The sequence below is a fragment of the Bacillus rossius genome, chromosome 13 (genome assembly GCF_032445375.1).
Source record: "Bacillus rossius redtenbacheri isolate Brsri chromosome 13, Brsri_v3, whole genome shotgun sequence".
NCBI classification, from domain to species: Eukaryota; Metazoa; Arthropoda; class Insecta; order Phasmatodea; family Bacillidae; genus Bacillus; species Bacillus rossius.
Genome location: NC_086340.1, coordinates 6,079,451 through 6,093,739, shown reverse-complemented (window position 1 = coordinate 6,093,739; position 14,289 = coordinate 6,079,451). Strand labels below are relative to the sequence as shown.

General features: G+C 32.3%; 1 protein-coding gene across 1 annotated transcript in view; it reads right to left on the bottom strand.

The window, feature by feature from the left end:
• LOC134538141 (ankyrin repeat domain-containing protein SOWAHB) overlaps window positions 1–14,289 on the bottom strand; it is a 288,272-nt gene that overhangs the window by 886 nt on the left and 273,097 nt on the right. The window contains exon 7 of the mRNA XM_063379181.1: window positions 536–630. Within this exon, the coding sequence (XP_063235251.1) occupies window positions 565–630 (66 nt within the window). The 3' untranslated portion in view covers window positions 536–564. The remainder of the gene's footprint in view (window positions 1–535; window positions 631–14,289) is intronic.

Below are 14,289 nucleotides of genomic sequence, written 5' to 3'. Positions count from 1 at the left end.
GTCTGCTGGTACCGTTGGGGGTGGACCACCCATGATGCCACATTCCTTACCAATAAGGTCAGTATTCTGCAGGCACTTTGGGCCGATTATGAACAAGAGACAGCAAACAACAAAAGTAGTGGTAATAGCCACATAGGAACAAAACAGTCATTGTTAAAACTTTGACTATTGATGAAAATGCAACAAGTATGGAACCTTTGAACAAACTTTAGATGGGTTAGTGATTCTAAGTAGTAAACCTACAAAAAAAATTGTATAATTTAGTGCCTACGTTTCTATTAACATAGATGAGTATCGTAAGGCACAAACCTATTTACAATGAAGTCTATTGCAATCAATATTTGAGGTTAGGAACTGTTAAAATAGTAGCAACTTAACCCATAGTTTCTTCAGGTTTGCTGTGTTAACAAATTTTACATTATTTTGAATGGTTGAAACTACGAAATAGCTATTTTTATCAGTACAACCAAATTGCCATATTTTACTGAAAATATAGTTTCTTCAACAATTACATTACTAATCGATGGTTGCTTACTCTTTGGCGTTACTGATTCACACCATGGCTCATAAGCGGTCAGGGGTGGTCAACTGCCACAGCTGCGATCTTGGAGGCTGCACCGGTATCGGAACCTGGATCAAACAGACATAATGATCTAGTGATCTAGGTATGGAGACTAGCACCACTTTGGCATAAGATATTTCATACAATCAATTCTCATTGCATGTTACATCACTACAGTGTTAAATACTAGTGAATATAATTGAAATACTGTTAACAGCCACATGTGAACATTGATTTAGTTCTGTTGAACAATATGTACTTTAAATGGTTGGTATATAATTTTTGAAGTTTGTAAAGTGCTACAGGGTTTACACTAGCGACATCTACCCCTAAGCTTCGAAAATAATGTGGAGACCACAAAAATATGGTGGTTGATGTCGCAATCCGAAAAGTGGTATTTCACATCCAATATGGCGGCCGTAACGAACTGTGCATTGGTGATGTTCACTCTTCCGAGGTGAAGAAACATCCAAGATGAGTAGGTAATTATAGTTCGTTCTGGGACAGTGGCTCGCGGCGGCCATTTTCTTTCCGAGCACATTCAATGGTATAATTTTTTATTTGGATAATAAATTTGTTTTTAAGTTGACGAAGTAACGAAAATGGCAATGGGTAGGAGTGGGGGCTCCATGAAGTCATCGTAACAAAAAGTGTAACACACATAAGTGAGGAGCTCGATGACGAAGTCATCAAGTCTTTTAATTAAAATGTATTTATAAATTTTGAAATTTTTTTCCCGATTCTCTAAGTTAATATTTAAGGATTTCCAAGATGGCCACTGTCCCAGAACGAACTATAATTACCTACTAAGAGGGTGGCGATGACGGCTCCCTGACTCCTACATTTTCGAATGGCATCAAACAGACCACGTGCACACACGCTTCCTGAATATGATAAAGTGCAACCAAGATGGTGGACCCATGACAGCAACATAAGTTCCTACATAGTAACTTTCATAAACATTAGGATACATAGCGAACATATTGGAAGACCTTCTAATTATAGTGTAACTACCCTGGCATATATTTGATAAACTAAGTTTTAAAATTCGTAAGAAAAAATATGCATTAAACTGTTGATAATACATAATGTCCTACCCAAAACCCAATAGTGTTATAACGCACAGTTGATAAGCTCAAGGGAGAATTATTTTACGCAGTTTCAAGCCTCGTTACTGGAACAATCTTATGACAGTTTCTTTCGCTTATATCGTAGCCGCTTTTACAATTTAGTATTACCTTTGTTTCGTGTTGCAAGTCTGCCCAAATGATTCAGGCAACGGGTGCAGACAGTAAAGAAAAACTTGAAGAGCGAATATTTATCACGCTCGGAATGTGGATTTTCTAAGGCCGGGTTTATATAATAACACAAGGTGCATTGACGCAATGCAAGTGACGTTAAACTTACACTTTCTTGCGGTGTTGGAAATGAAGTTTTCCGAATAGTTATCAAAACCCACACTCATCATCTGTATAGAAGGCAAGGATGTGGTTATTACTATAAACATGGCGTTTTCCGATGTTAAACTTTCGCACAATGAAAGAAAAAAACACTTTTAAACAATATCATTATAAATTATATATATTTTCAAGATAGACTTTTTTGTTTGTCATGTTTAAGTGATAAATAAATGTTTCAATTGTTTTACGAATTCAAGTTGTCGGGTTGAAAAGTCTTGCTTATTTCTTTCACCCATGACGAGTTTAATAAATTTTCCCATTGAAGTCCTTGGGTATTTTAGGTAGAGTTCAAACAAATATATTGATAACTTTTTCCAGTTCATGGTCCATAGACCCTCATAACTGTCGTAATTTTTCTCAAACCACTGCCAAAATGATACATAAAATCTAGTATTGGAAAATCTCGGTCGAGTTCGTTAATGGGCAATATCCGATCAAATGGGAAGTTTAAAACAAACAAATACAGAAAAATAGTTTTAACTCCTGTAATATGGAAAATATCATATTTGGTTTAACGTTATATAACTCGTAGAAGTAATGCCAAAATCTTTTGTCTGATTACGGATTTGACCAACCATAACTACAAGGGTTGGCGGACAAAAAAAAATCATAACTGTTATTAGGCATTACATCGAATTTGTAAAAATTATGTATTAATCTTAAAAGTCTAAAACAATTATTTGTTGCAGAGGATTGAAATAATAAATCATAGTTTACGTTCCATGTACCCTGTTAAATCCGTTCTGTTATAATGTAAAATCTTAGTTTATTAACAAATTTTGTCAGAATATCTTTGATAATAACAATACTGCAAGGGGTGGAAATAACAAGGACATAAAAAGAATATATCATTATAATTGATTGTAAAACGCCTAAAACTTTTCTCAAACCTTTGGCTGGAACAATTTTTGATGAAACGAACTATCGTCTTAAAAACAGGTGTTGAAATAAAAAAAATCTTCTCTAGTATCAAATTAGTCGGAATTTATTATTAACGATCTTAATATCTCCGAAAAATATTATATGACCACATATTAGTTCAAGGGATGAAAAATGGCGTTTTGAAGATCAAAAATAATTGCATATCTACCTTACTAGGCATTGTATGAAACTAATCTAAGACATCCAAAGATGTATGCCTTAAGCCAAAGAACGTTCAAAATATTTTCGCCGCATAGAATATGAGAAAACGTAAAAATCGATCTTTTTTATTTAATATTGACGAAAATATAGGATGTTATGTCGGCTACGAAAACAGGTATTTCGAAATCTACCTACACCTGTAGGTTGTGCCAAAAGGATTTTATATATATAAAACCGGCCTGATACGTTGATACGAATTCGTTCTTGATGTGTAAACATGTTAGCTCTCGGTACTTAGCATTTGTAATGAGTAATTTAATGGTTGGGACGGAAGTGTGTAACCACGGTGCTGCTCTCTGTGGCGGATATCACAAAGCCAAAGGGAAACTTTAAAGTATTAACTTTTTAATGAAATTTAACAAATGGGCTGTAATTTAAAAATCCTTTTCAGCACAGCCTACAGGCGTAAGTATATTTCGAAGTACCTGAAACTTCTATAAAATTCTGGAACATTTTAAGAACCTAATGTACATTAACATATTTTTTTCTCCAATATTACAAAAAAGATCGGGTGAACATTTTCTCATTTTCCTTGCAGCAAAATTGTTATGAATGTTTTTAATTCAATGATCTTTGACTGGCTTACAACTAATTTCATAATAAGCCTATTAAGTTAGTTATGCATTAGTGACCGTCAAACACTACCTTTCATCCCTTGAACTAATACACGGACGTATAAAAATTATATCATAATAAGATGGTTTATTATAAATTCCAACGAATTTGATATTAATGGAATTTTTATTATTTTAACCCCTTTTATATTGAAATAGTCTCATGGAAGGTTTTGTATCATGTGTAGTGTTTTTTTACTATACATTATAACGGATTATATGGTATATGTACTAAAAAGTATTGATGGGAAAATTTACTTTAGGCAGAAGTTTTAAACAGTATTTAGAAAATTGGATTTAATAAAGTGACTTACATGATACGGAAGTTAAATTTTTTATTATTTTAAACCCTTGCAGTAATGGTTCGTCTAATCAAAAGTTATAAGATGTGCAAACAATTTAAACGGATTTAATGGTGTGTTTATTCCACCCTTTTCAGCAGTGGTTGGTTGTATAAAAAATATTTTGGACAAAATTTTTGATAATAGTTATAAGGTTTACAATCGAATTGAACAGATTTTATGGTGTGCCCACTATTTATTTAGACAAATGTTTTATGGTATCATTTCTACGAGTTTTTATACGTCCAAACAAATGTATTTTCCATATTAGAGTTATAGCGATTTATCTGTTTTTTTTTTTTTTTTTACTTAATTTCTACCCCGTTTGGTAGGATTTTGCCTATAAATAAACTTGACTGATATTTTATGTATTAGTGTGATAGTGATTTGTGAAAACTTATGGTAGTTATCGTGGCCTTAAAAATGTGATAATGCATAAACAGTAACAGCTACAATAGGTAGCCTTTCTTCTAAATCTACCTAAAACAATTCAATGTTGAAAATCAGTCCAAAGCCGGTATTTAGAATCTTTCTTTCTTTTACGGTTTTTTTCATAGCCTTTCCATTATATATTTTAACTTTTCGCTCCGCAAATTGAATGATTCGATAATCGACGTAGCTGCGGCGGGTGCCGAAACTACGCGTGTCCGCGTCAAGAAACGTAGCTTATAAACACGCTCGGAATTAATCTTGAAGAATTCAACGTCAAGTTTCGTATTATATGTTTATTTGCAACATGATTGTCGCTTAAATTTTGTTCGTTAACGAGTTTAGATGTGTAGCTACACCTCATTGGCTAGTACTGAAATACCCGTTCAAATTTTCATTTAAAATACGCACAATTGTGTGGAAGATTTGTTTTTTTTTTATTTTTGTAATGCATTAAGAACATCCCCACCCAAGCATTGAGTAGACTTATATTGTTAGGGTTTATGATAAAGAAAAACATTACACTCCACAGAAATGAAGAATCGGCCGAAAGATTCATAGGTACCTCCACAAAACTTACATTCTTTGCAGTTATTAAAAAAAAACCGCGAGTTCAGGATAGGGTACATTCCCTCCTGAGCGGTTCGCAAATGGAGTAAAAATTACTAGCTACATAAACCAGGTTTCAAACGAGTATCCTGCATTGCAGCAAGCAACCAGTTGATGTCGGTAACACTCACAAAGTGATCATCGGCAAAATAGGAAAATAGAGTAAGTTACTTTCACATGTTTGAAAAAAAAAAAACTGGGGGAGGGGGGGGGGGGTCGTTATTATCACGCAAAACTTAACTTCTGCTACAATATGCATCTCCATATTTTCGAAGCTACATTAGCGCAGTGAGCAAGGTAATGGATTACTGCTGAGAAGCGCTTCGGGGCGGTGGATCGAACCACAGTTGTGCCACTGCCATTTCTTTTGTTTTAGTGGCACTGAAAAACTATTTTAAGTACGACCAGAACGAAAAACGAAAGCATGCTTTACCCAGAAAAAAAAAACATATAAATTTAATAAAATAATTCATTATGTAACTTGGAATTGAACCAGGATATTTTTTTTCCCCCAAGGTGAAGGTTCATTACGGAAAGTTGAACAAGTTGTTGGGGGGGGGGAAGGGGGTAGGCAATACTCTTTCCAGCGAAATATGTAAGACGAATTATAGGTTACTACTAATATAAAAGGCATTTATGACATAAAGTTCTTAGTCCTCCGTTGGATCTCGAGGTTAATTGCTAATAATGAAAGCACGTCTTATCCCATTGCAGAATTTGCAGCCAATGGACAACACAATCCACAGGAAATTAAATTTTGAAATAAATTCTGTTTTTTTTTTTTTTGCTGAAGTAATGTATGGTTAAGTTATTCAATGCCTTTTAAATGACATCCTTTATTGGGCAAATTAGTTACAATTCTCAATGATATATCAAAGCCAAAGTAACCATTCAAAAAAACCGTGTAGGATTATTTTGGGACTGAATAACTTTGCTTGTATACGCTGACTCAATATTGTATTGAATTTTAAATTATCTGCAAATGCTAATAAAAACATAAAGTACATATTAAGTTACAAGTACAATTTGTTCAAAAGGCTTATGTCACGTGTTTTAAAATTGCGCCAAAAATATATATGTAGTTGTTGAAAATATGACAAGTAGCGTGTAATGATAATTTATTTTGATTTAGTTAATGTGTGAAAATAATTTGTGTTTATTTATGTATTAAAATGTACACCTAAATTCGTTATTTAAAATCTTACACTGAGAAAATACGTAGTGTGCCTTTACATCACGGATTCAAGAGCGAACTATTTTTAGCAAAAAAAAAAAAACTTAATGAAGTTATAACTATTCTTACGCCCTAATTACTTCTTGTTTTCGAAAGCTTATCAGACAGTACCTTCTATTTTTCGTTTTGTGTTTCTCAAAATAATTTGTATACAACTGTTACATTATCCATCATAACATACACTCATATTTAATTCAATCAGCTTAACGAACTTAGAGATATTCATCTTCAAGCACAAAAATGCGTACTATCCAGTTCTATCTATACCGATTCACTGTGTTAATGCAAACTGCAAAGAAAATGATGTGAACAAAAGCTGCAAAAATTTCTAAAAATTATAAATTATTATATTTATATAGTTAAGTTAGGATATATATATATACATATATATGTGTGTGTGTATATACACACACACACACACAAATAGTAGCTCATATTCTGAAACTACGCACGATTTTTTTTTTTTTTTTTTTTTTTCACTTTTCTAAAGTTAGGAATGCCCGCCTACCTGGGAACACACACGGTGCGCAGAGCTTCAGGAAAAACAACGCGATTTAAAAACTACTCGAGATATCCGAGTGGGGTCTGCTTACGAAAAGCATTTAATAGTTCGTTGAGGGCCGAAAAGTACTTTTGAATTCAAATTAAGTTTTTAAACTGTATTTTTAGAAGAGTGAATTGGTTAAAACGCGTGTTTTCAGAGTGATTTTTAGACGTAAAACAACCGGTACAGATTCTTGAAAGCACTTAAGGGACTTGCATTACACATTTATCTTCATTTCTTCACCATATAATTTAACGGTCACCGCTCAAATTTCACAGTTATCCTGTGACGACGAGAAGACTGCGCGCCAGTCCAGAGGAGACACCGCGCTAGAAGCACCAGCGAGCGACGCGCTTATCATCCCGCCTCACTAACACACATTCACCCCTGACGAGACGGGCCCCTTACAAGTAGGCAAAGAGTGGTGGCCTGTAATTTAATGAAATTGACTTTATTTACATTTGTGTTTGAGTATTGTTGTAAATGAAAACTTAGTAGGTACGTCGATATTGTTTCTCAAAACTTATTGTGTGGAAAAAAAAAAAAAAAATACTTTATCCATCCCATGACGACTTAAAATATCTAACACCAAATTCTAAAAATTTGTATTTTTCAAAGTGTACTTTTGATGTCAAGGTTGCGTTAATGAGTAAGAAAAACGTGAATCGATTAATAAATACTTTCATGAATATTAACGCCAGTATGGTGACATAGTCAAGTTTTTTCTAAAAACCTTTCCAAAAATGAATAATAAATTCTTGTAAGGCAGCCACATATTTTGAAACGTAATCACATGAATATTTTGCACATATGAACAATACCTTAAATTGATATTTCAATGTATATATTTTTTAAGTAACAATAAACTAAGTATGAAATTTAAAAAAATCGATGTGAACTATCATCTTATTTGTACTTGTAGAGTATCAGAAGGATACTTCACTACTACTGACAACCACGTGACAGCCGGCAGATCGAATTCAACCAGTGACACAGGCATTTTTTTAAAATTTAAAAGCACGGGAGCGCACGGGAGCAAAACAATCAGCATGGTTAAAATTAGGAATATAAGGCTTTTGAAAGAAACACTGCAATTTATTAGGAAGGATTAAAAAAAATGGTAAATTTTTTTAGAGGGGCGTGTTAGTCTAAATAACTCTAAAATAGTTCCTTTTCCCGTATATTTGAGTGAAGCCATGTAGTTTATAATTGCCTTCGAATGTAGCAGTTTCTTCTTAATAAAAAAATAACGTTTTTTATTCGTGCACTAAACAGTATTACTGTTCCAGTAAAAAAATATATATTTTAATTGACTGAGCAATACTGTTTAAAACATGCATTGAACCAAATAATAAGTTATGCGTGTAGTTTGCGTTTCAAGCACATTTACTTCTGCAAGTTATAGAAAGTAAATGAATAAAAAATCCTATTCATAAAAAAGGGCCAAATCAATTCTGAAGTTTTTAATTTCCTAATATAGTTTGCTACAAAAAACTATTTTTTATCTTGTGTTAGAGTTATATGTATGTAATGAACAATTTGGAATAGCAAAACAAAATATTATAATAATAACTTTAGAATTACTAGAAGTATGCGTATTGTTATCAAAGTCAACAACTTTTTTTATACTGGAAAAGATTATAGCTCGCAGAATAATATATATCATGTACCTAATATTACCCGCAAATATAAGCTACTAATAGGTTATTTATTAGAATCCATTCCAAAAGTATTATTACTTTTGTAAGTGTATTTAACATCGATACAGAATATTTTTCGTTGAAAAATCATTTCGATTTTAATTTACACGGTATCCAAAAGCATACGAATTATTAATTTACCTCCTTGCTACATTTTTTAATACATCATGTGCTTTTCAAATTAAAAATGTCACTGTATGTCTGCGATTCTTGGCCAGTGTTCCAAACACTGAGGTGCAAAAATTTGGCATTAATAAAAAGTTTACCTTCGCTGGAGCATGTAATTATCAGGTGGCAAATGAGTTACTGCAAATGGCATAAATCACAAACACTTTTCTATTAGGAATATTAAAAAATATAAATACAAGTTGCCGGATTGTCGGAAGAATACATTAGATTAACACGAAGACGCCAAGCTTCAAATCGTTAGATAAGCAGAGATTAATATTAACGAAATATAAAGAAAAGTTTTTTTTCTATTATGATATTATTACATATAGTATAATGTTCGTATATCGCATAAAATAATTTTTATAAGTATTTGTAGGTAATTTAAGAATCAAGTAATGTTTTATGGTTTCCAACAAACACGAGAAATAAATATGAGAGTAACCAAACAATCAACAATAAGAGATAAATAATTTTAAAAAATTAAAATTATTTCTAGATAACTTAAATTTTAGTTTAAAATTATATAATATAATGTAATTGGCAAATATTATCAAACTGAACTTTTATCGTTATTCCAGGACTACATAAAATCCCCGTGTTCAAATACCAAAAAAAAAAAAAAAAAAAAAAAAACATTTAAGTGAAAGAGGGAAGCATGAATATTTAGGCAAAACTCCACGACCCACAAGGAGAAACCTCCCCGGATGGCTTCCATATGGGAGCAAATAAATAAACTTGCTCCCATATGGAAGCCACTTGAAGAGATTTTTTGTTTCCACCCAACCTTTTATTTAATAGCCTGACTTGTTGCAAGGGTTTGTGTTCCTATCAGATAAATGCCACAATCCGCCTTGGAGGAGCCGGGGCGCGAACCCGGGTCCTACAAGTCACAAGTCAGACGCTCTACCACAGAGCCAGAGTGGTAGAGCGGCGATAGAAGCTATCTAACCATGATTACTGCTGAGAGAGTGGCTAGCCTCGTAGGGTATTTGTCTATCGCTGTTTGTGTAAGACTGACGAACTAAATACGTTAATATTCGAGTACACTGATAAAAGCCACACCTACAACCCGAACAGTTCCGAAGTTTACCGAAGTAAAAGTATGTTCGGTCGCTGTAGTAAAAAATAGTTTTTTTATTTTACCACAAGAGGGTGGGTTAGGGTATCGTAACTAGAATGAAAGATTGGTTAGGTTAGCGTTATTTCAAATACTCCATGGCCATTAAATATATGAATCATTACAATATGATGTTTCTATCGGCAAACGTCTGAGCACTTCGAAAAGTGTTTTTTTAATCCAGTTAGCAACCCAAGATAATTTTTGTTCAGCAACACGTAATTTCGCAAACTAAAAAACAAGAAATGAGTTAAGCAAAGCAAGCGCTATTATCAACGTAACTATAAAGCACTGCCATTTTAGGGCTGCCGTGAAAACTAAATACATACCGTAATTTTTTTAATATATATTTCAAATCATAACAAAGGTATTAACTTTCAAAAATAACATAATAATGGATAATAACGTTGTACTGGTTTATAAAATGAAACCGTTGAAATGATGGACTAATTTTACCAAGATAACTGAATTTTCATGGCAATTTACTAATTAAGTTGCGCATTATCGTTTAGATTTGTTGAAACAAAAGTAATGTATTTATAAGCTGCAATTATTTATGCTTTTTAAACACGTGGGCTCGCATATTAAAGTGAGACAAGTTGTTTCCTGGAAGTCTTGACTTGAAGCCTTGTCCGAATTTAAGTACACAGCTGTGTACTACCAAAAAATGACAACTTCCGTTGTAGTGTAAACTCTGACTGACATAGTTTATGCCTGTATTGATATAACCTAAAAAAACTGTAAACATTTGTTATTAATAAGTAAATATAATCCCAGAAAAAAATTATTTGCCTGATAATAGTACATTTTTACTCTCAATTACAAACTAATGAACTTATAGAAAACAACTAAAGTTTTTACGTCATGGTCGATGTATTATGTATTTGTTGAAAGTTTGTTATAAGGCTGTTGAAATATTTAATTTTTAATTATATATGATAATCCTGTAATATATTCAATTATTAATTGTTTAATTCTTTTATACTTACTATTCAATCATAAACAATCAACCCAAACGCTTTTAAAAATGGCGACGTCACACTCAAATGTGCACGTTTTAAGTATTTTGCAGCCTGGTATCTAGTAAACCTGCTCTACTTAACTGACACCGCACCATATTTTCACTGCGTCACACTACTCGACTATTCCTTTATCTATAACACGATCAAATAAAAGCCCGTAAATAGCATTATTGATAATTTTACGAAGCTATTATTAACTTTTATTTCAATAAATAAATATATAACCAAGAATTCCAGTTTCTGTATTCTATGTGTTTCTATTAGTCACACAATAACTGATTTTTTTTTTATGTCCAGTCAATATGCCTTTATGTCAGATAACATTTTTATTAGTGCAACAAATAAAAAAATAGAACAGAGGATAAAAGATCTCCGTTTTTTTTTTTTTTAATGCTAAGTGACATTAAATCATGACGATAAAAAACTTCGACTTTTTCTAACGAATGAGGATTTTGAAGTTTGGTAAATAATTAAAAGGAATGCCGTGAGACGACAGTGCAGTTGAGTTTCAGCTGCGAGCCAGCAGGGCTTACCTCGGCGCTGGTAGCACGTGGTAGTAGCACTGCTGCCACTGCCCTGTTCGACTGAGTCGCTGCAGTCTGGCGACCTTCCTTGCTGTCATCTGTCCAGCCCGTGTCACTTCCCTTTGCAAGAGCATGTACTTGTGTGTACTGACACCGCCCCAACTCACGTGTTTCACGTCTACAGCTTCCACGCCTCACTGAGTGCACATTGCCCGGACAGAACCTAGCGGACACGAAGATAAAGAAGGAAAAAAAAACTTGTAAATGTCTTGCATTCGTGTTCGATTCCCGGCGAGATCGAATAATGAAGATTTTTTTTTTGTTTGAAATTACGTTATTGAACAATTCTGAGAGTGAATTTTATACTTTTCACGGGCACCATGCAACAAAATTTTCACAAGATGAAAAAAAAAATCCATTACAAAAATATTTCAGTGCTTTTAAATAATATACTTTAGTGATTGATTCTGAATACCGGTCTATATATTTAAAAATTTATTTCCAATATTACGAATAAAATTGAGTTTATAAAGTGTATGTTATGTCCCCGTATGAATAATTTATTAGCAGGATAAATTATTACATCATTAATTAATAAATTAGAATAAACGGTAAATATATATTTATTGATTTTACTTATTAACTAAAACTTGAACTGGATAGTTTTACTAAATTAAATAATTTAACACGCATGTTTATATTGAATGAAAGTTTAATATTTTATTTTATTGAATTTATATATAATGAAATTTATTTGTAATACCACTACAGTCTTATCATTATTTCACTTATTTTAATTATATCCGCAAACTTGAAAGGTAAAGAACGTTTCCCTAAGCTATTGTTTATTGTTGCAAGTAAAAAACATAAAGTATGTATGAGAGAGGAAATTGTAAATATCGTTGTAGTCAATTAGATTTTGCGAATGTGTTTTTTCGGTACATTAAATTTTTTGTTGGGTGATTTACACATAAAACAACCAAAAAAATTTAAATTACGATGTTTATCATATCAAATTTATTAATTTTTTATATTTATTTGAGAAATTAAATTAAATGCAAAAATCAACGCACAAGTAGTCATACTGCCACAAGCAGGGTGGAATTAATTTTGTTAGAACCATAACGAAAATACGGTTTAGAAGTTTTGCAGATGGATTTCTTATTTCAAATACTTAGTACACTCCGCACCTAGTAACAGTGCTGACTTGTGTTCCGTTTTCAATTAAGCCAGTGTAATACATTCAATTAACGTCCAACAGGAGACTGTTATTAGTACGCACCCCTAACTTCTACAATAATGTGATGATCCAAATTTTCGAGCTACAATAGCGCACACAGCAAGCTGCTGAACTGAACTAATACTGTGAAGCACTGTGGGGCGGTGGATCGAACCCCAGCTGTGCCAATGGAATTTCTTTTGTTTTAGTGGCACTGAAAAACTATTATAAGTCCACACGACCAGCAAAAACATGCAATACGTGGCCCAAAAAAAAATTATAATACCATTGATAACGGAAATCGGGACTGGACAAGGATTTCTTTTTTCAAGAAAATAATCAAGGTTCCTTATGAAATGTTGGACAAGGAGAAAAAAACAAAAGGGAGTTGAGGGGGGGGGGGGGGAAACACTTTTCAACAAAATGTGTACAGACGCATTATAGGTAAGTAATAATTTAAAAGGCATTTATATTATGATGTCATAATTTCGTAGTCCTCGATTGGAACCCGAGGATAACTAAAAAAATAATAATAAAGCACGTCCTATCCCCTTTCGCCATTTGTTATTTGTATATATATATATATATATATATATATATATATATATATATATCGCCTCGTTAAATACCAAGCAATGTCTCGCGACATTCATGAATGATAGACAAATTCTGAGTGGGTGCCGACTGGTAAATTAATGTTAGGCAGATACTTGATTGATACACGAAAACTATTTTGAAATTAATTCAGTTAGGATATGTTTACTAAGGTGATTTTGGCTTGAAATATTTTATAACTTTTAACTTAGTTAAAATTCACAAAGATATATCGAACGGAAAATCACAATAACTTGGAAATTATACCAAAGTAATAATTTTAAAAATAACCGTCTAGAATTTATTCATGCACTGAGTTAAAATGCGAAATATAAAAAATACATATGGATGTTTTATAATATTGATGAATTCAAATGTACCTACACATATGTAATCGTTATTAAAAATCTTACACTGAGATACATCATCGATTGTACAGCTAAATAATGTTAGCAAACAACTTAACCCTAGATTACTTCTTCCATTCCAAAGCTTATAAGAAAATAATTTTTATTTTTCGTTTTGTGCTTACAAAATAATTTGTATACAACATTTACATTATCCATCAAATGGAACACAACAATTTAATTGATACAGCTTAACAAACTTGCAAAAAAAAATGTGTAGTATCAAAATCAGTTAACACCGATTCACTGAGTTAATATAAACTACACACTACATGAGACAATACATGAAGTGAGCTAAAACTGTAGTATTTTTTAGAAATTATAAATGAATGTATTTTTTATAGTTAAGTTAGAATAAATAAACCAAAATAGTAGCTAATATTCTGAAACTACGCTCTATGTTTTTTTTCTCTACTGCAGTTACGATTGCAAAGATATCACCTAAGTTTGGAATGCCACTTAACAAGTAGGCACAGAGTGGTGGCCTGTAATTAAAAAAAATAATAAAGAAATTGACTTTAATTACATTTGTGTTTAAATAAGTATAAAACAAACGTTACATATTTTCAGGATGGTTTAAAATATGTAACACCAAATAC